General features: G+C 44.7%; 1 protein-coding gene across 5 annotated transcripts in view; it reads right to left on the bottom strand.

Annotated features, from left to right (window-relative positions):
* Nucleotides 1–24,026, bottom strand: part of TDP1 (tyrosyl-DNA phosphodiesterase 1) — a 984,975-nt gene that overhangs the window by 811,559 nt on the left and 149,390 nt on the right. For all 5 annotated transcript variants that reach the window (XM_085626517.1, XM_085626518.1, XM_085626520.1 and 2 more), the window contains exon 7: nucleotides 10,263–10,355. In XM_085626517.1, the coding sequence (XP_085482643.1) occupies nucleotides 10,263–10,355 (93 nt within the window). The remainder of the gene's footprint in view (nucleotides 1–10,262; nucleotides 10,356–24,026) is intronic.

Raw genomic sequence — 24,026 nt, 5'->3', positions numbered from 1 at the left:
TGCAGCAGTAGCACCACTGCTCCTGAATGAGCAAGGAATCTATGTCAGGAGCCCAAGTAGCCCCAGCGTTCAGAAACAGAGGCGAGCCTTGACTCGCATCAAGACATATAGTCTCGTATGGAGTTTACGTGGTGATGGGTTTGTTCTTCCAAAGCATGAAAGGTTGGATGGGGCATCAGGAAAAGTGTTGTATTGAACTTGAAGTGCAGCATGCAGCTGGTGGTGGTATGTGAGTATTTCGAGGAGTTTTTATGGTCAGGGTTGTCGAGTATGCAATGTGGGGTTAGGAAACGTCCCTCTGGATAGAGGTCTCCAATAGTGTGAGTCTGTAAGAGCTGTATACATCAGCAGGCACCGGCATCATTAAGGACAGGGAGCACAAAATGTCCAGCCAGTCTGATATTCGGAGTGTACATGCAGTCAAGTCTGGCAGACAAGCGCATTTTGTCCCATGTCCAAAGTGTGCAAACCACAGAGTAATTTTCAGGTTCAGGTCGTTTGGGGGTTAGGTGAAGAGTAGTGCTCAGTGGCCAGAGGGCAATATAGTCATGTTCAGGCACCGTATGATGCAGAAATAAGGTAGGATGCAACCAGAAATGGGCAAGCTATGCCTTTGTGCAGTAGACAGAGGCCCATATCAGAAGTGCAGAGCCCACCCTGCTCAAAGGGAAGAGTGAGGAATTCCCAGGCTAACCGAGGCTGTTTGCTGGCCCATGCCAGAGTAATCAGGTTAGACTGGAAGCATTTTCCAAAGTGGGCTGTAAGAGGAAATAAAGGTTAATGAACTGGTACAAAAACTTTGGGAGCTTAACCATTTTGGCAATGGCAATCCTCCCCACAAGGGACAGCAGTAGTCTCACCCATGCCGGCAGATGGTTTACGAGCCACGTAATGAGTGTAACGTAATTGGCCATACAAAGCTCCTTAAGATCCCAGCTAAGCCAAATACCTGGCAGGGGGCGTGCCCATTGTGAAGGGCATTGGGAGACAAAGGGTGAGTAGGAAGGTGATGGATTTGGACCAATTAATGGTTTTTCCAGCCTGTGCATCAAAGAGTATAATTTCCCTGATGAGTGGAGCGAGATTGATGTGGGGGTCCCTGACATATAGAGTGATATCGCCTGTATACATGGATATCAGACTGCATCTAAGGGTGAAGGCCAGTCCCCAATGGGAGGCCGGAGGATCCCGCTCAATAGCAAATTGAATGGGGGATGGTGGGAAGCACTGTCGTGGGCCCCTGGAAATTGGGAATCACAGAGTGAATGCTCCCTTAACTAGCTAATGGGCTTGATCAAGCACAGGAAACAACCACTGATCCCGATGAGAGGCAGGAGGTGGAGAAGATATGCCATTCTAAGGAATCAAATGCCTTAGTGGCATCAAGCTGGACTGCCACCGTGCGGAGTGGAGGGTCGACTGTATGAAGGAAAGCGAATAAAGTGCGGAGATTGTGTACTGTCGCATGGCAATCAGGTTTGCAAGAAATTTGTGGTCCACATTTATCATGGATAATGGCCTATAGAAGTCATGTGATTCCGCCAGCCATCCTGTGAGAAGTCGAAAGCGACCTGTATCAGTCAGGTGCTGCACCTGCAGGAAGCATATGTCTACTTGGTGCCTCTGTAGGTACGCAAACACTAGCCATGTTCTGAGCTGGTCATTTAACCTTGGATGTTCCAGGTGAGGTATTTAAGAGTAGTCATCAGGTAGAAGGAGTGGTGTATGCACCACGCTCAGTGGGTGTAGCCGATATGCATGGCATGCCCAGGTCAGTTGGCGCCAGTGTGACAAAAAGGGGTAAGAGGAGTAAACATCCCACGTAAAACCCACCTCGTCCCACTTCAACCCCCTCAACTTGCTGAACAGCACAATCCCACTCTCCATCTAATAAAGCATACCAACACTCAGAGAGGGTCAAGGGAATCGTCTTAGGGTTGCCAAAAAGTCCAAGGGAAACTCCCAGCCATAAGGTAGCTGGGTGACCAGGGGTAAAGGGAGAAGCTTGCTAACACAAGAGGGCTCAGTCCCCAGCTCCGCGTCAATAGGGGAGCAGACAGGCCCCACCACACACATGGATGGATCCAACCTCATGGTGACAGTCCATTACCACATGGTCAGACATCATTCAAGGTCAAATTGGATTGGCTGGTGTCGCTTTTGCCCATGGTAAAGTGTGTTGGGGGCACGAGGCTCTCCATGCAAAAAAGGAGAGGAGGACACAATAGGTCTGTTAGTCTTAATGCGCCCCTGGTGGCAGCGTACACGGTCCCGCCAATGCCCAGCAAGGTATCAGTGGGAGGCATGAGCTGACCAAAAATACAGACCGCTTCACCACCACTTTTGGCCTTCAGCTCCCCCAACTGTGCCCACAATATGGGACCTCGTGGCTGAAGAAGTGGGTGCAGCCTGGGCCCAGCTTCCATCGAGCGAGCCATCGATCTCCTCAGCACCGCTGCAGCAAAGCTTCCTTGGTCAAGCAGGCTTCAGCAGCGCCATGGGTGGCCGCGCCCCAGACAATCACCAAGAGTCAGCGGAGTTGAGCGCGTCAGCAGTTTCTATGTTTAAGTATCCTCCAATGCACTAGTCGTCACCCAGGGGTCTGCTAGGCAGATGGAGAGCCTCAGTCTGCCCTCACACCGCAGGAGGCCATGGTCACATAAGTGGGCCCCATGTAGCAACAGGGCAGATTCCTGGGACAAGCGCTCCACTCATGTGGCAATGTCTGTCACTAACTGATGCAGGGCTTGACTAAACTTCAACACGGGGCCATCACCACCAACTTGCAACAAAAAGACGTATGTAGATTTGGAGCATTAATGGTGAATGGACACTAACATCAGCAAACATTGCCATTCCAGTGTTTCCTCTGTCACTTGTGAATTTAGCACTTAATAACTTATCATACATGCACTTGTATGCACTCATGCATACATGCACCCACCCGCTCATTCTTACGTTCACCCACTCACCTGTCCACAATAAAATAAACACACAAACTCAACAATAACATGCAAGATATTTTAAAAGAGTAAAAGTAAGATAAAGAAAAATGTTTAATGCATAAATATGTTGGGTATATGCTTGCAATAAAAAAGTAAAAGGTGAACATAGCAGCGGGTGGTCATCTTGAAATAGTATTGTGCATTTTGTATCATTGTTTTAAAGTTCAAACATAGCTGACATGTTACTTCTAAATATGGTGACCATCTTGAAATGATAAAACAGTGCTACACTATGGACATAACCATTCCAATAATTCCACATAGTTTTAGAGTCAGTGGACCAGAAGGATGTAGTGCACTAGCCCGATAGTACTGTCTGGGGGGTAACCGGGCACTCTATAAGAAAATAAAGTTAACAAAAGAAAATGGAAATAAAAGAAAGGGAGGCCTTAAAAGTAGACATTTGGGAACCTGATAAAGGCGAAAATGGACTGGCCTATCAGTCATGGCACTGCACTCATTTGCTAGTGGATATGAAAAAGCAGTCACTCACAGGGCAATAGAGCCAATGGCTGAAGTGAGCAGACCCATTGTAGCTTACTGTATGCTATTATGGGTGGAAGAAGGGCATGAATAATACTCAAATAGACAAATGGCTGAGGAGGCTGAGCTGACTCTTCGTAATTGTATGAATCTTTAGTGAACTTTATTTTTTAATACGAAAGTCGGACTGACGCCGTATACTGAAATAACAATCCACCCTGAAAGACCAACCGGCTTTAATGTATGCTTTTCATAATAAATATGCCAAGACAACTGCCATTGTCATAACTCTTCATATTAAACGGATGAGACCTGGTATCTAGCGTAACATTTCTCAAATGAACCAATAAGGCTTTATTATTGGCTTACCATCATAACTAACTTAGGTCAAATATACTGAGCATAAGATTTCTCGCAAGAGAACCATCTTTGACCCCTAAGGTTTGTCAGAGGTTTTTTCAAAACCCTTGCCTACTACACAATTCTGCGAGATTCCATGCTACAAACTCCAGTTTATAGGCTGTGCCACATATCCTCTGTATGGTACTTAACAGAATTTAGAAAGAAAACAATTAGGCCTATAGGCAAACAATTTGGCCTATAGCCTTTATAATTAGCTTATCACCTTAACCAACTTAGATTGTATTGAGTAAAACTTTCCCACAAGGCAATAAGCAGACAATAATAAAATTACAAATTGCAGTCCTTCTTAAGTGGGCCTACTAAGGATTCTCACTGTACAAACAGCTTCCCCAGTGGTTTGTCAGTGGAGGCAGCCAACTCCAAAAATGTTGCCTGCTAATGTCATCACTCAGAATCCATGCAACAAAATACCAGTCCACCAGCTTTAACATAGTGTAATAACAATCCAGACTTAAAGCCTAGTGCAATCACAACACATCTTGTTCATAATAAATGAGCCAACCGTGCAGCCTTTATCGTACCCTTCCATAATACACAGATCAGATATAACTTTTCCCAATTAACCAATCAGACTAATATAATTTATAATTGATTTGTCACCATACCCATCTCAGGTCTACTGTAAATAAAACTGAGACAGAATCTCCAAGGAAATAAAGGTGTAACCTAACTCAACTCCAGCCCAACTGTTTCAATAGTTGGAGTTTCTATGACCTCTCTGGGACATTAAAGAAAAGGTAAGCGTATGGTAGTGGCTCTGTAAAAAGTTTTGATAGTATCCAAACGTGCCGCCATTCTTCCTTCTCCGCTTTGACAGTGCAGCTGCCAAATAGACCTATTCTTAGGAAAACATATGCAGGGTAGGTTTTGAGTACACTCCTTTCAACCACTGGCTTGTTCAGCCAGCTTCTTTCAACCATTGGATTAACAATGTGTAAATCACGTCTTGACTCAGCCCAAAGGAGTACTCATTTCTCATCTAATTGGCTGTTTGGGTGTGCCCGTCAGTCAAGAGTTTGTTTTGAACTGCATGAGGGTTTACCATACAACTACAAGAGCGAAAGAAAGTAAAACTCAAAGCATACAAATCTAAGGTCATTTGAAGGATACAAATCATCCAATCAAAAAACTGTGAGACTGAAATGCTCCATGCTCTATTTCTCAGTTATGAAAATTGACACTTTGTTAAGTAACTGAGTTGTATTTCATTTAAGTATAACACGCAAGACTGATAATTTTCACTGGAATGTGTAGGTGTCTGCTGGAAAAGAATATTGAGCAGAGTTGACAGCTGCTGAATAGGGTTGATGGGAGGTGGTTGTTACAGTTCTCCTCTACTGGACTAGTCAATCCCACCTGATAAACTTACAAGTCCTTTTGCATTATTGTGAGTTGAGACAACGATGTTCAGAACTATTGCAAGAAAAAAATAAAATACTGACATTAACAAGGGTGACATTACAAGGATGCTCTGAAGCATCATTAAATGAAACTTTGAACAAGATAGACATCTCTTCAGCGAGGTTGATGATCGCTGAGGTTGATTTGTAACCGTATGTACCGGCTTACCTACATTGTCAAGGCTATTGTCTCTGCTGCTGCCTTTGTTTCTAATAAAAATTGTTAAAAAAAAAAAAAAAGATCGACATCTCTTATCTGGACCCAAGAACAGAGGGCTTCACCGATTTGTCAGTGTAAAGTGATTTTCATTAGGAAAGTCTTCTAAAAGAATTCCCTTGGGAGACCGGTAAGGTGGTGGCACATCCGTGCCAATGAATGACTGCTAGAAAGGCCCCACACAATAGCATACTAATGAATAATGCAGCTTTAGGGCCACATCGGTATCTTGATGGTCATGCCTGTCTTGTGCAGGACCCATAGTTAGACCATTTGAAACTGCACACAAGACGTAACTAAGCCTGAAGGAAACTACTACTGAGATACTGGTGATGGCAAACAGAAATAAAGGCATCATACATTTCAATTGGATTCAAGAGCAAGGACTGGTTTGACTCAGACATTTCTATAAAGGAGAGTGAGAAGAAAGAAGTATGTCCCCTTACCCAATTTTGCATCATCAACAATCACCAGCAATAAGGGTTCAGGATGTTTGATGTTGTCATTCACTTGATGGCGACTTTAACCAGCATGTTATCTTTTAGTTACTGTAAAAAAAACTGTAAAAAGCACCAAATTCCAGCTTAGCTGAGTTCCTCCATCAAATCAGAACACATACATGCTATATCTCACAGGAACAATGGTACTGTCCCACCTTAACTGCTCTAAAGTGGTGAATGCCAATAGCTCCAAACAGTGAGGTAGAATACCAGGAACTCCAAAAAAGTGAGGTTCTGTATTACCCAGCAGAGACAAATCGCGTATTACACTTGGGTAGTCATCATAACAATGCAACTGGCCAGAGTACACTTTGCACGATTGTCATGGAAAGGTCGGGTTGTTGAGTCGCTGTAGGTTCCACAATCACTTTCATCTACTCATGTAACGCCGATGGTCCTGGAGTAGAAAGTTTTCGAAGACTATTGGTTTAAATTAGAGTATTGTGGTAGCAGGAGAGACTCATTTGAGGAAAAGTATTAGATTTAGAGAATAATCCAATGGTGGAATGTTCTCAATGACGGCATCCCTGTGGTCAAGAAAAGGTCACAGATGGATTTTCCTCTGAATTTAGCAATTCATCCAAAGACCAGGATATTTTCCTTCACCACCAAATTCCAACTCAGGTCCTACATTATTAAAGTGATACAGGAAAGGTGAGATCAGGCAAACCTGATCTTTGTCTCCATGTGAGCGCTCTCACTAAGACCAATTTATTTTTTCAGGGAGATGTTAAAAGGCAACAGGTCTCAAGGCAAAATGTTTTCAGCTTATATTTAGGCACAATTACAGAGGGACGTCAATGCACTAATGGTCAGGATAAAAAAGATAAAGACTTTATCTTGATTAGCCTGAACATCCAATAACAAATATGGAGTTGATTAACATCGTCGGCTGCACTAACATACTGTGTTCTCTATAATTGGGTTTACTCTCTGATCTCTCTGACTGGATTCCAGATGGTCTATATACCAAAATACAGGGCGATCCAGTATCTCTAGGAAACCGGGTGTCTATACAATAGTAAACGCTTGAAAGAAAAAAGCGAGGTCAAACTGGTGTTTAACAATGGATCTTCTATTAAATGGCTACCCAAAGAATCATGAGTGTAGAGTCCTGTGCAGACTTAAGGTATACACATTTACATCACGTAAAAATAGGCACAATCCTAACAAATAACGTATTGTAGGAGTTCTTTGTGAAAGGTGCAGTGAGGTGATAGGTGGGATATTTAGTGAATCACAGTTGGGTCCAGTGGGGAGGAAAGAGATGCAATATAGAATTGCAAGACGCTTGTGTTTGAAAACTACCCTAAATAGCCCCAATAGAGGAGTCCACTGAGGAGCAGGAAGAGGTCAGGTTCTTTGTATGGAGGAAGAGAAAGCCTGTTGGCGTTTGTACAGAGGAGAAAGATACATTTCCTAGTATACAATTACACAATCCTCATGATGCCTTGGTATTTAAGGGGACAAATTAATAATATAGTTAATCTGGGACAGATTTTAATAGTCATGTAGTTAAATAACATGCTTATAGCGTATTACACAAATGACTCTATTAAAACGCAAGCATGTTGCACTTACATTATTTGCATAAATAACAACGAAACCAGGTTCGAGTCAGCTTGTGTCAGTGATTGAGTATGGCACTTATGAAAGTTTTTTTCTTTTTTATATACGAGACATAACAATATATTGCTCCTTTTTCAAATTGTAGCCTGTTATCAAAGAGTGTTTGATCTCTGTAGATAAAATAGTAAACAATTGGTTCTGGAAAATAGTGGTATCCAGTGATCAACCTTGGTCCAATGTCTGCATCAGAAACCAGAAGATCAACTTCCATCATGAGTCAGGATACCTGTATTCAACGTGGATGAAGCGGTCAGAATACCCTACCAAAGGAAACTAAATAATGTAGAACCAGGGACGGTTCCTCGGTTGAGAGGGTGGAGCATTGCCCCACTAAAGAAATGCCCCCAGAGATAGAAAAAATAAATGGTAATAAAGTTAACCTACTACCATTTTATTTTTTAAAACCCTGCCCGAGCCGAGCGTCAGGACGGGGGCGGGGCTTTCGGATTTCTGCTGTTGCCAGTCAAGCACCAGCAGAAACAAGTGATAGGCAAGGCACTTAGGTTCGCCACTGGTTTAAAGTGCGCATGTGTTTTGGGCCAGCAGTCTAGCAATGGCCAGATAGACATGCACAGTTTAAACCTCTCTAACCCTGTTGTCTTGGGCAGCTGGGTTAGAGACAGCATAGGGCTCCAGTGCCCTCGGAGCAGCAAGAGCGACCACTCCCTCCAATCCTGGCGCTGATCTCATGCAGCATGAGAGCAGCGCCAAGTTTGGTTCCTGCATGGAGAAGACCCAAGCTAGGAGGAGGATGTCGCTCCAAGAAGGTAAGTGGGATTCTTTTTTCTTTACTTATAATTGTATCCACCCCTCCCCGCCATCCTCCTTACATGCCAGCCGCCACTGTGTAGAACATAACTTTGAGGAAGATTGCTAAATGTTCTACTCACAAACACTAACTGCTTATTAACATAATCATTAATTTCAATATAAAGCATCTTCCCCGTCAACCACTAACTCCTGACAAAAATCTGATCTTGACCGAATGGATCTATTCTGTGACCTCCCTCAGCAAAAAAAAAAAGTCTTGAACTTCTCCTACAGCTAGCTTTGTGTCATCTTAAAGATTTGAAGCCCTTAGAATAGGTGGATAGGATCAATGGCTAGTAACAAAGGTGTCCTAACATTTTTTTTTAATACATTGGACCGGTAAAGGGTTTTTTACTTTTTTGCTCTTAGTCATCAGGATTCTCCTATAATCATCTTTCTCAATTTTTGTTCAACACACTTCCTAGGGACACGTGAACTCATTTTGATGTGCAAGCTTTTGAAAATGTAGCAAGGTCTACTGCAAACGTGGACTTTGTGCCATCGCAACTTCCCACAATATACTGCGATGCATGGATATGAGGCAGCTGAAATTAAAGAGACCATGTGCACTGGCACCCTCGCCTAATGTACCGTTTGTCACGCAATCCAAGGACCAGGTCTCATACCGGTTCCCCAGGACAGAGCCCTTATCCTATTGGACAGAAAAAGGTTGCAATCACGTCTGAGAAATTGCGAGCGCATCATCCTAAACTTCTGCCCTTTATTCTGAATGTCAATTACGCAGATGGTTAAAATTTAAGACGCTGTCCACTACATATCAGGTTATGTGCTGTTTCAACAAATCTGGAAAAAAATGCTTCTTCTCGGTTGTCTTTCATCGTTTCCTACAGTAACTTCTTGCTACCTGCTCTCAGGTCCATTCTACTTCACAGACATCCTTATTATGCCATCCAGTTCCAGCACCTTGAGGCTACATCAGCAACAAGCAGCCCACCATAAAACATGCATCACATAACAATATCAGAGACGTTTTAAGGCATGGGCAAAGTGGGCTCTGACCCAGATACCCCGACTTTCAGAGCGGCCCTGATAGAGGCAGCTTGGTTCTGCAGAGAGTCTTGCTCAGATGACCTTGAATAATTCTTAGATTGCTTTAAGTACCGTTTTCCTTTTTTAAAAAAAATTATGTGGGTGAGGTGTGGGAGTCTATTACAGACATTTTGCAGGCACATGTTGTGTTTATGTTTCATGCAACACCCATACATTTTTTTAGTTCAAAACAGGACATGATATACGAGATATGGGAGGTTGTCCCAGAGACTCTTTGCAGTAATATTAGTGAGCGGTAAGTGTGTGCATTACAATATTGAAAACTCACGTCACTATCCCTCAATATTAGATGTAAACATATTTAAAATGTGGATGAGTGTGCTTTTGCACTGTCAGTGACCTTGCCTAAGAGGGCATAAAAGAACTGAAATTGGATCATAAAATCAAAGCTGTTCCAAAAAGGGGTACCTTAAACACATTTGGCCCAGGGCCCCCAAAATCCTTAAGATGTGCTTGCATAACATACAAAACCAAGTCCACGGTTCTCTTATGTGCATTTGAAAGAGTCTGTTAACAAGTGCTCTTTGCAAAGACATTTGATATGATGAAGAGGTGGAGAACCACTCCACGACACTGTATGATGACAGGCGGGAGGGGCTGCTGTAGGAGACAGCGGCATTTGTATAGGGAAATGTGATCAGACAAGGCATTGTACAGTAAAGGTTACTTTTTCTATTGGTATTCTAAGATAAAGGCAATCCGCCCACACCTATCGCATACATACCCCTGAGTCTTCTGGTGCCAATCATCGTGAATGAGGTTGCTCGTGTGGATCACCACCCTCAGGCCTTCCTTATAGAGCAGCAACATCATTTTCCTGGAAAAGAAGAAAGATTCTATGAAATTCTACTGCAGTTTCTTTATGCTTAAAACAGCCTCGCGCATATGAGACAAAACAGAAGACACAGGAATACCCCGCCCGTTATGACTTACTCTATCCAGCTACATGACGGCATGTCGGCATGATTAGTACATTTGGAGGATCATGTCCTGTGGGGCTCCTCTATTAAAAATTCTGTTAGAGGGAGAATTTCAACATACCACAAGTAGAGTAGCGATGCTGCGACTGAAATATCTGCTGCATTCGGCAACTAGGTTCTTGTACAAGACACTGCTGGGAAGACGCCTGAGGTGCTCATACAGGAGAAGAAAAGCTGCCTAAATTTTCCACGAAACAAGGCCACTCAAACTTCCCAGCGAACTAAGCAGGCATGAATGTATTACTTCTATAATATGGTGCAATTAGTTCCTTATGCCTTAGATCAGTTTTGGATATCTCTGGCAATTTGTCACTGCTCGCTACATCAAGGGTGTGGGTCCTCAGTCAATCCACAAGGGGCCTGGAATATTTTCTCAGAGCATACTCAACGCACTAAGAGTAGTGCTGTGTAAGGAGACCCTTTCCTCTATTCCTCTTTTCCACAATACCATGACAGAAACAGGACAGACAATGTCAGACACGAATGGTGCATCTGCCTTCCTTTGGTCAATTTCTAGAAATCTGAACGACAAGGAAATTATAAGGCCATGTCCCTTTGATCTAATGAAGTACACAACAGGTGACCAACCAAGGCCGTTTGCGAGTAAACTCAAAAGCAATGCACTAAAATCCATACAGTTAGTCATCTGAGGTCACTGCACCGAGGTGGCAGTCATGGTTATTCTCAAAGTCAACTTGTGTCCTCCTGAATTGGAAGTAGAACTAAATATCAGCAGAGTGAAACACCAGCAATGGGCGGCAGATAGAGGAGGCACCAATTGAGTACAAATTACTCTCACTGGTGACTCTTGCACTAGTAGCCCTGCATTCCTCCAGACGCATGGTGAGAAGTGTGGCTCAATGGTTACAGCGGCAGACCCTGATGCAGAGATCTGGCCCGGGACCAGGGTTCAATTCCCGCCTCGGCGGGTCTTGGGCTCAATTTCCTCGGACCTGACAATTCTCGCCTCGGTGCCTACTCTAATCATGGGTCCCACTCTGCAACTCTGGGCAATAGCTTGCTTAATCTCCACAACGGCCCCAACAGCGCTGGGGATGCCTGGCTTCACCTTGGGGGTGCCCAGGAGTGGACATTTCACAGGGAAAGCCAGGAAGGGTTCCACAGCGGTATGAGTACAAGCGCCAGGACGCCCCGTCGCTGGGGCAGCAGTGCGCTATACAAGTACAAAATTTCATTTCATTTCATGGGAGATATCCTGGATCGGCTTGTCAAGGGGCCACAGCACATTTCCACCAACTGCAAGAATGGTTAAAGTCTGGTTTCATGTGGGCCCACCAGTTGTTCCTCCTCTCAGTTGAGGCCACATATGGAGAGAGGGGCAGGCTTCAAGAGCTCACCTTGGAATTCCCTGCGGGCGGGGATGTATTGCTCTCGGTTCTATAATGCGATCTGAGTCCGCAGTTATGAGGCTGGAATTTACGACACCTGAGCAAGGGTACGCATAATCACGGCCTTCATCTTCTAAATGTGTGCATTCGTCTGCAAGGTTCATGTTGGCTTTGAAGGTTCTTATTACCATATTTACTAGATAACGTTACAGGATTCTCTCTATTAAACACATAAATACATTACAGTATTATTATCGTTCTATAAAAAAAGAATAAATATTGAGACTGAATACTACCGAAGCAAATCTCTACTTGGGCTGGGGAGAGGAATGAACTCCTTCTTTCAATCCATCCTGGCAAAGTGGTACTTTATTAAAACGTTGACACAAAGAGGGCATGGCATTAAAATCCAATTTCTGCACGAGACATCGGGGCATTCGTCAAATAATCCATGGTTTAAAAACTTCAGGAAAAAGGTCAATTACAGCATCGAGGTGAAAACGCAGATACACAAACCGCCTCTTCACTTCGGAAAAAGGTTGCCTTAGAAACAAGTACTTGAGAATGAAAGGCCCGGGCAGAAATAAAATCCTATTTTCACTGAAGCCACGTGGCCAGAACGCACGAGCTTTTTTTTTTTTAAATATAAAAATCAATAAGGACGATGGTTTATTTTTCCTACGTTTCATTTTCTTTCTTTCAAACAACCTTTAAATGTTTGTCAATAAATAAGATGCACCAGGCACAATTATTATATTTCATTCTTTGTATTCTAATCACTGCCTGCTGCTCAGGTCGTTAACGGCTGCCAAATTACTCACTCTGCAATTATACCGGGAGCAAAGGTAATTAACTGCTGTTGTAGCACAAATGCATGAGGGCAAAGCCAGTGCTGCATTAAGACAACTGTAGGCAAGCGCCTCGCGGCACGAACCACTAGAGGTCCTGAGAACGTTCTAGAATGCAATGAGCGGTCTTGTCGCAAGGGAATAGATAGTGAACACACAAATGACAAAATATTATTTTGCCTGGGAATCCCAAATTCCCTGCACTGGAGCTGCATAATGGCAGTAAGCTAATAGTAGCTGTCCTTATCTCACCGGATGTAAGGCCGAACTGGAAACGCAAACCGGCCCTGGCAATTAAGTGTGGCCGGCCATGCGGAGAATGGGGGTGGGGGAGACTGCTGCTGCCGCCTGTACCAACAAGCATTTGCAATGCAATAGGTCTCGCATTATAAAAGTGTGAGCAGTTGGCATTGCTAATAATAATGCAACACTAGCTATTGGCATTTTAAATGATAATGGCATTTATGTGTTTGTTTTATAAAATAGATTAAAAAAGGCATTGTCATGAACAATGCCAATAGCTTAAACTTTTGCAAATGCGAGACCTATTGCATTGCAAATGCTTGTTTCAGCACTGCAGGCTTTTTAAAAGTTTTAGTCACTACTCAAAATTAAATCCATTATATCAGCGTTGCCAGTGCTCCTTTATGTTTAATGCCATAAATGAAACACAATGTTCTAAGCAGATTGTTAAATAGCATCTCCAGCCCCGATCACAATGTCTCACTTCATGCTGGACAGTGGGCACCCTGTTTTGATGCCGCACCAAGACGGGGGGGAACTAATGCACAGACTGAGGTCTGTCAGCCTGCGAGGCTCAAAGCATTCCTTGCAACAGTCCGCTGTGTCAAGGAATTGCCATGTGTACAGCACACACTCTGCAACAGCAAGTGGTTTCAAAGTTGGTGGTGACTTCCCAAACTTTCCCGAGGTGTTCATAGTGTTTGGTGACAGCATATTTATGCTGACAGCCCAAAAAACTGTTTGTGGTTGTGTGTGGGTGTTGTGTGTGTATGTGGTTGTGTGTGTGTGTGGTTGTGTGTGTGTGGTTGTGTGTGTTTGTTGTTGTGGTTGTGTGTGTGGTTATGGGGTTGTGTGTGTGTGTGGTTGTGGTTGGTTGTGTGTGTGTGTGTGGTTGTGTGTGTGGTTGTGGATGTGTTTGTGTGTGTGTGTGTGTGTGTGTGTGTGTGGTTGTGTGTGTGGGTGTGGTTGTGTGTGTGGTTGTGTGTGCTTGTGGTTGTGTGTGTGCTTGTGTGTGTCCTTTTGTGTGTGTGTGGTTGTGTGTGTGGGTGTGTGTGTGTGTGGTTGTGTGTGTGTGGTTGTGTGTGTGGTTGTGGTTGGTTGTGTGTGTGTGGTTGTGTGTGGTTGTGTGTGTGGTTGTGTGTGTGGTTGTGTGTGTGTGGTTGTGTGTGTGTGGTTGTGTGTGTGTGGTTGTGTGTGTGGTTGTGTGTGTGGTGTGTGGTTGTGTGTGTGGTTGTGTGTGTGGTTGTGTGTGTGGTTGTGTGGGTGTGGGTGTGGTTGTGTGTGTGGTTGTGTGTGATTGTGGTTGTGTGTGTGTGGTTGTGTGTGTGTGTGGTTGTGTGTGTGGTTGTGTGTGTGTTTGTGTGTGTGTTTGTGTGTGTGGTTGTGTGTGCTTGTGTGTGTGGGTGTGTGTGTGGTTGTGGGTGGGTGTGTGGGGTGTGTGGTTGGTTGTGTGTGTGGGTGGTTGGTTGTGTGTGTGTGGTTGGTTGTGTGTGGTTGTGTGTATGGTTTGTGTGTGTGGTTGTGTGTGTGTGGTTGTGTGTGTGTGGTTGTGTGTATGTTGGGGTGTGTGTGTGGTTGTGTGTGTGTGTGGTTGTGTGTGTGTGTGTGGTTGTGTGTGTGGTTGTGTGTGATTGTGGTTGTGTATGTGTGATTGTGTGTGTGGTTGTGTGGGATTGTGGTTGTGTGTGTGTGGTTGTGTGTGTGGTTGTGTGTACATGTGGCTTCCGTGGCACAGTAGCATGTGGCTACCATGGCACAATAGCATGTCGCTACTGTGGCAAGTGGCTTCTGTGGCACAATAGCATGCCGCTACCGTGGCATGTGGCTTCCGTGGCACACTAGCATGCGGCTATTGTGGCATGTGGCTTCTGTGGCACAATAGCATGCCGCTACCATGGCATGTGGCTTCCGTGGCACACTAGCATGCGGCTACTGTGGCATGTGGCTTCCGTGGCACAATAATATGTATCTACCATGGCACAAGCCCTACGTGTTTTATGTATTCAAACGTATTATCATAATATGTGTGAATACATAAAATACGAAGGGCTTGTGCCACGGTAGCCACGTGCTATTGTGCCACGGTAGACACATGCTATTGTGCCACGGTAGCCACATGCTATTGTGCCACGGTAGCCACATGCTATTGTGCCACGGCAGCCACATGCTATTGTGCCACAGCAGCCACATGCTATTGTGCCACAGTAGCCACGTGCTATTGTGCCACAGTAGCCACGTGCTATTGTGCCACGGTAGCCACGTGCTATTGTGCCACAGTAGACACATGCTATTGTGCCATGGTAGCCACATGCTATTGTTCCACGGTAGCTACATGCCATTGTGCCGATGCACAGTTTTACTGGTTAGATAGAACATGTTGTACAGCAATGCATAATACTATTATGCATTATTGTACAGTATTTTCAATCTAACCATTAAAACTGTGCTGCGTCCGACCCCTTACAAGTTATTACATAACCACACAGGGTTCTCATAACTCACATGTATGTAGTATACACGCACAACAAAAAGTATAAGTAAAAGATCAATTTTCCGCTTTTATTCCACACTTTGTTTGCTTCATTTTGCCTCTGCCGCCTAAACCTGTGAAGCCCACGTTTGTTCCACTCCCTTTCACAGCTGCAGCGCGGCTGTGAAGAGCGTGAGTCGCCGACGGCTTGCACCAGTGCACAGTGCGTGTGCAAACACGACACTTGTACACACGGATCTCCGCTTCCTGCAGAGTGGTGGGTGTGCTAGAAAAAGTGGGGGGGGGGGAAGTATCACATGGTTAGAACGAGGGGGGCAGGGGCCACCTGCACCCCTAGATAAGAGATGCAAGTATCTGACTCGGAAGCACCTCCCAAGCACCTGGTGAAAGTCAGATCTGGCCGAGCCGCTGTCTAAAGTCAAGGGGCACAGAGATCCGGGGTGGTCGGACGTGGTTTTGGATACTAGAAGTGTACGACACTTTCATGTCCCTGGCAAGGTTCATGTAATATAAATATCCACATATATACATATGTACATACATAGATACATACATACATGCAAACATACATACATATATACACACCTGCATACATAGACACACACATACGTTCATACGTACGTACATATTTACTTACAAACATGTTCATACATACAAACGTATATTGATACGTACATACATACGTTCACACATACGTATATAGATACATACGTAGATGCATACAGCTCTACATTATACATACATACGTGCATACAAGCGTAGACTGCTGCTAACCTCGCATGCTCACCTCTGGCTCAGACCTCACTTGCACCCATACCATGCCTGGCCAAGCCAGGTCTAAAGCTGCGCAAACACCCAGCAATTCATGGCATTGGCGCTAGATGGCGCTGTGGCATTACCCATGCTCTGACCCTCGCCCTCAGGCCTGTGATGAGGCTGTGATAATGCACACATGCATTGAGTATACATCACAGGAGCGGCACGTGCGATGTTCCTTCCCATGGGTTCAGGCGCCCAAAGGCTGTGGTAACACCCGGTGCACTAATTCTATGCCGCCGCTAGCCGGCGCTGTGCTGTGAGTTATGTAGGGCACTCCTGCTTGTGGAATGACTGGGACTGATAATGTTTACAGAGAGAGCTCTAATTTATAGGCAGACTAGTTTTATTACCATCCTTTTGTTGTTGATAATAGCAATACATTTTAAAAAACAAGCATTAGCTAAGGCAATAGGTCGCCCCTTTATAAGGGGTCGGCAGACCAATTGCAGGCATGCAAACTTTGAAAAGACTTCACCATGTGAGGAGGGGGCAGGGCCATGAAAGAGTAGGGTCTGGTGTAGGGTGAGGAGCTTTGAGCCATCACCATTGGCCAACAGAGGAGAGGGTGGCAAGGAGAGGGCCTGCGGCTTAGAGCCCAGGCCAGCACTGTCTGAAGACATCGCGACTAGAACAAAAAAACACAAATGACAGAGATTTCCGAGGCTGCTGCCAACACCCTGTGTGAATGTAAAGCCCCTGGTGGGAGTCAGACAAGCAGGAAGTGGGATAAGGGAACTTTCGCGGCCGCTTTGATGTTCTCAGTGGCCACGCGGCTCACTGAACATCAAAGCGGCCACGAAAGTGATTAGGCAGGCTGACAAATACTGCGCGCACCGGGCGCACATGCACTGTACCTCATCCGCCTGCAGACTTTGGGAGCCCCTTCAAAAGCCCCTTACTAAATGTCTCACAGAGCATCGCTTACGCAATAGTTCAGGCGAGACCTAAAAACGGCCCTGACCCTTGAACATGCTGGTGGTTGCCAACGCCCAGCCTAACTGCAGGGAGTGACAATAATTGGTGTCTCCGCCGGTAAATCCAAAAGGCTCCACATAGCTGAACACGATCAAGGCTGGTTACCAGCGGAAACGTGCAGCTGTATACACTGCGGTTTCGGAATAATAAATTCACTTTACTGTCACTGAGTACGTGTGGCGTCCTCTACTTTAGTTTGTGGAGCCTTTTGGAGAATATATATATCAAGGGTGTCTTGAACTGTGGAGCTCAGGTGTGGTCCGTATTTCTGAGAGCGCACGTTAATGTGTATATATATATATATATATATATATATATATATATATATATATATATATATATATATATATATATATATATATATATATATATATACAGTAGACGAGGAGGTAATAGAGAGGCTAAGCTCCGGAAGTTGGAAACCCGTTATATTTTACAATTGGATACCAAACACCCGAAGGGGCTTAATGTCACTGAGGATTTATATACCTGTTTACCCTAATTCCTGTATATTTCAGTGTACATCAGCATTTGGTTATGCAGGAAATGGAATGAACATTATTAGTAATATCCCGATTAATTGATTTGATGTGATAAGCCGGATGGCTTTCATCACTTTGAGATGTTTTTATTCAGAAATTGGGATGTTATCTGTTTTTTCCTGCTAGATATGTGTATAGTGCATCGGATTTACCTGTTTAACTTTTTAATGTTTTAATGTTTTAGCCTTCATATATGTCCCCTCCTCATCATGATTATCAACAGCTGGAATATCATTATTCAATTATCTCTCCACATCTGTACCCATGACTTTCACTATTCTTTTTGTGTCCAGATATCAGCTATTGCCCGTTTCTATTGGAACTATTTCTTCTCCCTCCCCTTTTCTATATACGCACAAATTTTGCACATAGCTTGATCCATTTCTAGCTCAGGCACTTATCATGAGATCTGTATTTGGCTACATATCATTTTTACCAATTTTAGGTAGTTTATGTGCATATCAGATTTTTTGCTGTTCATCATGTTTGCACTTTAAATTAATCTTATTGGATGATAGTTGTTATAGGCATTTAAGCCATAATTCTGCACCGTCCGTAAGAGGTATCTACAGCATCTAGCATTTTTCTAGAGCTGCACGATCCATAAATAATCCTGGCATTTAAGCCATGCATATTTTTAACTATATGGTTTTATATTATATTGTAAATAGATGGTCTTTTTACTGACTTATTTATTTATTTATTGTCTTACAAAGAAAACAGCGAAATTTGCACATGTTTTACAATCTACACAAAATTAAGATTGGTCTATTGCGTATTTTGCACTTTAGCAATTGATGTTATGTTGAAGTGTTTTTTCCATTTCTATGACATTTGTGGTCACATGTTCACAATTTTGAACTTTGAACCCTGTGCGTTTGCTATTTATTGGATCATAACTAAGTATCACGTTGTCATGTGAACAAGCCTCTGCTGAGCCGAAACGTCAAGACGACATCTCTAACGAAATAAATTAAGCACTTTATTGAAGGTCCGTGTCCGCCTGTGATTTGGAGCAGTGACGTCTATTCGTCGTCTTCCTTGTACCTAGCGGTAACTGGATACATACATATATATATATACACACTTTTAGACTAGTTTGCACTTGGAAAGTTTCAGGAGGATCCATCAAGCAGGGGCGAGAAAAAGGGTTTTCCCAAAACGTGTTCTCCACATTCATTTTCCCATAGGAACTTTAGACACAGCTAGAGGCAAAACCGCAGAGCAGATTTAAACAGGTTTGGCAGAAAGCTAGATCTTGGACCAGAAAGAGTGCTTTTCAGATTTGGTGTAAATCCGTTCAGTATTTTATGAATCATTAATGCCCAAAAAATTGTATATTTCAAGTCGCAGAGGCTACGCGGACCTGACAGATGTCATGCTGCGATCTGATTGGCCGCCACCACCTCAACCAGGAAGTGGCAGCATCTTTAGGAATCGGGACTCAGTTGAGAGTCCTAAAAAAATAAAAGGTCAAAAACAGACATAAGGGGCAGGGTAGGTATATCCTGACCCCCTTGGCCTGGGGCCAAAAATGTTCTTAAATTTTGCTGCAAATTCATGGAGGAAAACATATCCCCTGGTGTGTGCTAGGGCTCGGGGTACATCGGATAGGTAATTTAGGAAGAGGGGGACGCATGCTTTAAAACGTTATTTTATCACTGAAATTCTCACTTATCTATAAAGTTACTTTAACATTTGGTTTTTACGAAAAGTAATATTATGTTACTATGCATTAAGCCAACCGCACGACTTTTGGCTGCAACCATATGTGTGTGTGTGTGTGTGTATATACACAATCACATACACGCACACTGCAAAAAACAAGGTTAAAGGGATGATATAGTTAAAAAAAACACTGAAATTCACCAGTTATACTTATCTCAAGTAACTATAACTCATTCTCTAAAATAACTTCATGTCGCATCTTTGTCATGCACTGCTTATTACCACACATATTACAACACTCATGACGTTCTGTGACATCATTGATATGTCCTACCTTTTACCTACACCGCACCCTGCCCAAAGGGCTAGCTAGGGCCTACCTTAGGGGTGACTGATATGTAGCAAAAGGGGAGTTGCAGACATGGCAACCACTTTATATGCCATGTCACGGCGGCAGTAAACAGTGCGAGCAGGCCTTGCAGTGGCAGAGGCCTGAGACAGGTTTGAAAGGCTACTTCGGTGGGTGGCCCAAGCAGCGCTGCAAGCCCACTTGTAGCATTTAATTAGCTGGCACTGGGTATATGGGATACCACTGTACAAGGGACTTATAGGTAAATAAATATGCCAAACAGGTGTAGACCAATCTTACTAAGTTTACAAGAGAGAGTACATTCACTTTAGCAGTGATCAGCAGTAAAAAAGTGCCCAGAGTCATAAACAAAACAACAGGTCAGAAAAATACAGGAGGAAGGCAAAAAGTTCTGGGATGACCCTGCAAAAAGGGCCAAGTCCAACAGTCATAAAAGGTATGAAAACTGGCTAGCACAATTACAAATTGGGGTACTGCCTAAATAACCTTTAAGAGCAAAATATTCGGAGTATCAGATTATATTTATTCTTATTTGATCCTTTTCCTACTCATCTCAAACTAGCATTAAAAAACACGGAAAAATCAATAATTAGCTAAAATATTTGCAGGTATAAAAAAAAATTGTAATACATAGAATTGAATCCAATGCATTCAGTAATATGTTAGAGGTGAGGTCAGAATAGTTTTTGACAGTATGTATGACCAGAGTGTAAAGCTTTCTAATATGCATATTCAATCTCATTGGAAATCTGTAACATAGAAAGTGCCTTTTACAGAGTTCCTCAACTACACCTGGCAGACATATCTGTAGATGGGCCGATATATATTCTCACTGCCATGTCATTAACTGTGCTTCACACATTGTGCCAAATCTTTGTGATTAGTAGGGACTCTCTTGACAGATAAAGAAATTCAGGTTCCATTATGAAGCATCTCAGACGGGTGTCTGGATATGCAGGATTTATGCCATGGATTTTCCAATGAGTATAATAATTTTAATAGAATATAAAATGTATTATCCTAAGCCTACTGCTCAATAAAATCTTCCTAGCTTGCAGATACGGCCTCACCCCTTCAGTTTATTATTGGTCTGTGTACCAGAGAAAGTAAGTTCAGAGACCCACCAAAGCCAAGCATGGGCAGAAGGGGGGTAGTGGACTGCTCTCTAACTCTAGCATGGATGGTGAAGAGCCCTTTAAATCCTAAATATAAGGCACAGTGAAGTAACCTCCTATTAATGAAGGCTACGGGTTGGTCTCGGCCCTCATCATTTAGTTGTGAGAGAACAGCTCCCACAACATGCTCTAAAGTCAGTCTGCATTACTAATTCTTTTGAGAAGTTGGACGCCTTGAGCACGGGCGCCGCGCACAAGGTAGATTTCAGGGCATCAAAGCTTTCTGACCTTCCTGGGCTGCTTCCTGGATGTCAGCTCAGCCAAGGGGGGGAACAATGGTGTTACCCCCTGACAAACCTCCTGTAGTACCCGGTGAGACCTAAAAAGGCTCTCACCTCGTTCTGGGTCTTGGGGGCTTCCAAACCACGATGGTGTCAATCGTAGGCTGTAGGGTAGCCACCTGGCAGCTTCCTTCCTGGTGCCCTAAGTACACCACTGATCCCTGCCCAATCTGGCATTTGCTGGCCTTGATCATGAGGCCTGCGTCTGCAGGGCCTTCTAGACTTCCCAGAGGTGTTACAGATGTTCCTCCCAAGTGGCACTGAACGCTGAGATGTCATCCAAGTAGGCGGCGCTGAAATCCTCAAGTCCAGCCAACACCTGGTTAACAAACATCTGAAAGGTGGCAGGGGCATTCTTCAACCCAAAGGGCATTACCCGGAACTGGAAGTGCCCCTCTGGTGTTGGAAATACAGAACTCTCCTTGGCCCTATCAGTTAAGACATTCTGCCAGTACCCAGACACTAAGTCAAATGTACTAAGGTACTTCTTGGCAGCTCCCAACCGATCTATGAGCGCCTCAGCTCTGGGGATTGGGTGTGCGTCAGTCCTAGTGACGAAATTGAGCCCTCTGTAGTCCACACAGAACCAGAGTTCTGGCATGGCACGGATGTGGCAGCCTTTGGGACAAAGACCACTAGGCTGGCCCAAGCGCTGTTTGAGGGCTCAATCGCCCCTAGTGCCAACATCTTGGAGACTTCCTCCTTGATGGTAGCTTTGACTCTGTCAGTCAACCTGTACATTTTGCATTTAACAGGAGGACTGTCCCTAGTATCCACATCATGGACATACCACTGAGAGTTACCTGGGAGAACAGAGTGGCAAATTGCCCCAACAGCTGGCGACAGTCCCTCTGCTGTTCAGGGGTCAGGACCAGGGAGAGTGTTACACCGTCCACTGACCCATCATGTTCCTTAGCAGACAGGAGGTCAGGAAGAAGTTCACTCTCCTCCTCCATTCCATCATGTTGCAAAGAGCATGCCCACTTCAGACTTCTCCAAGTGAGGCTTGAGGAGGTTCATGTGTAGGACCCGCAAAGGGTTCCTGAGAGACTGCAAGTCTACCAGATAGCCAACTTTACTCGTGTGCTCCCCCATTTCAAAGGACCCAGGCCATTTGTCTTGGTGCGCACAAGGCCCCAATGGGGCCATGACCCCTAGTTTTTGGCCAGGCTGAAACTCAATTAGAGTGGATTTCTGATCGTTTCACTGTTTCATTTCTTCCTGGCTTGCTTCCAGATTCACCTGATGCTTTTAGTCTAGTAACACCGCACTTCTGCCACAAGGACTTCATATACTTTGTTATGAAGTTGGTACCGCAGTCGGATACCACCTCCCTTGGTAAAAGATCCCCATCAATGCCCAGCTCACCACGGGGGCTGTCGTAGTCCGGAAAGGAATAGCCGAGGTGTACCGGGTGACAAGGTCCACCAGGACCAGGATTAACCTGTTGCCCATGGCTGTCTTGGTGCCAATGGCCCCACAATGTCAATACCCACCCTCCCAAAAGGGGTACTGAATACAGAAAAAGGTTGGAGAGGAGCCTTGCACTTCCTCCCACTCTTACCATTTGCCTGGAAAGTCTGGAAAGAACTACAATGTGTGTCAGAATTCTTGCGCATTTGGGGCCAGAAAGAGCGTGTGACAAGCTTTTCAAAAGTCTTGTCCTGCCCCAAATGCCCTCCCAAAGGCACATCATGAGCCAGACCCAGTAGAAAGGCTCTAAAGCGCTGGGGTGCCACCAGCACACAGGCTGACCCAGGCTCAGCAACCTTAGGCTCACTATACAGGAAACCATTCTTCCAGTAAATTCAATGTGATCCAGACTGATCACCTGCTGCCTGGCTTGCAGCCTGCTGTCGCAAGCCAACCACAGAAGGGCATTCCTGCTGCTCTTTGCAGAATTCCTCCCTAGAGGGTCCCCTTCCTGCTGCCAATACATTAGCTCAGGCAGGTCCTCCAGTTCGGCCACTTGCTCCCCTGTAGGCTCCAGGGTAACACCTCAAGGTCTGCCTCCTCCTGGACAGTGAGAACTTTGGGACCGGTTTCCCGCACACCCTGCCTCTTCTCTTTCTGGCAGGTACCTGGGCCACTCTTTCAGGCTCCAGGTCCTCTTGATTGCTCTTACCAGCTGCCATCCACCGAGTGGTCACACACGCCCACTCGGCAAACACAACATCCCCAGATGAGACCTGTGTTCTACCTTATCCCAAGGGGAACTCTCAAGGTTGTTACCAAGCAGACAGTCAACAGGCATGGCTGGTATCACAACTACTTTCAAGGTACCCAAGACCCCCCCACTCCCCCCCACTCAAAGGGAACTTGTACCACTTTGCAGAGGCACTCTGAGTTGTCAGCTGCAACTAGTGGGTAAAGTACGTTGGGGACCGCCTGCTCTTCAGACACTAGCCGACAACTGACAGCTGTCACACTGGCTCCTGTGTCTCTCAGGGCCTCTGCCCTATGGCCATTAATGGTCACCCACTGCCCGTATTTCTTAGTGTTAGTGGCCAGGTGGGTCCTTGGGACCATCTCACTGCTTCCTAGTGAGACAAAGGGTCAATTCTGCAGGCTCCCACCCTTCCTGGGGATCCAACTCCTCCCCCAAGGATACACTAGTCAACCCACTGGGTGGTGCACCAGTAGGTGTAGTGGTGGCTTAGGGACACTTAGGATCCCCTATGAAGTGACCCACCTGATCACAAGCATAACATTTATGGGGACCCTACTCTGCAGGCTTCCCTGTAGAG

This window comes from Triturus cristatus, chromosome 9 (genome assembly GCF_964204655.1).
Source record: "Triturus cristatus chromosome 9, aTriCri1.1, whole genome shotgun sequence".
Taxonomy (NCBI): domain Eukaryota; kingdom Metazoa; phylum Chordata; class Amphibia; order Caudata; family Salamandridae; genus Triturus; species Triturus cristatus.
This window is presented reverse-complemented; position numbering and strand designations above follow the sequence as displayed.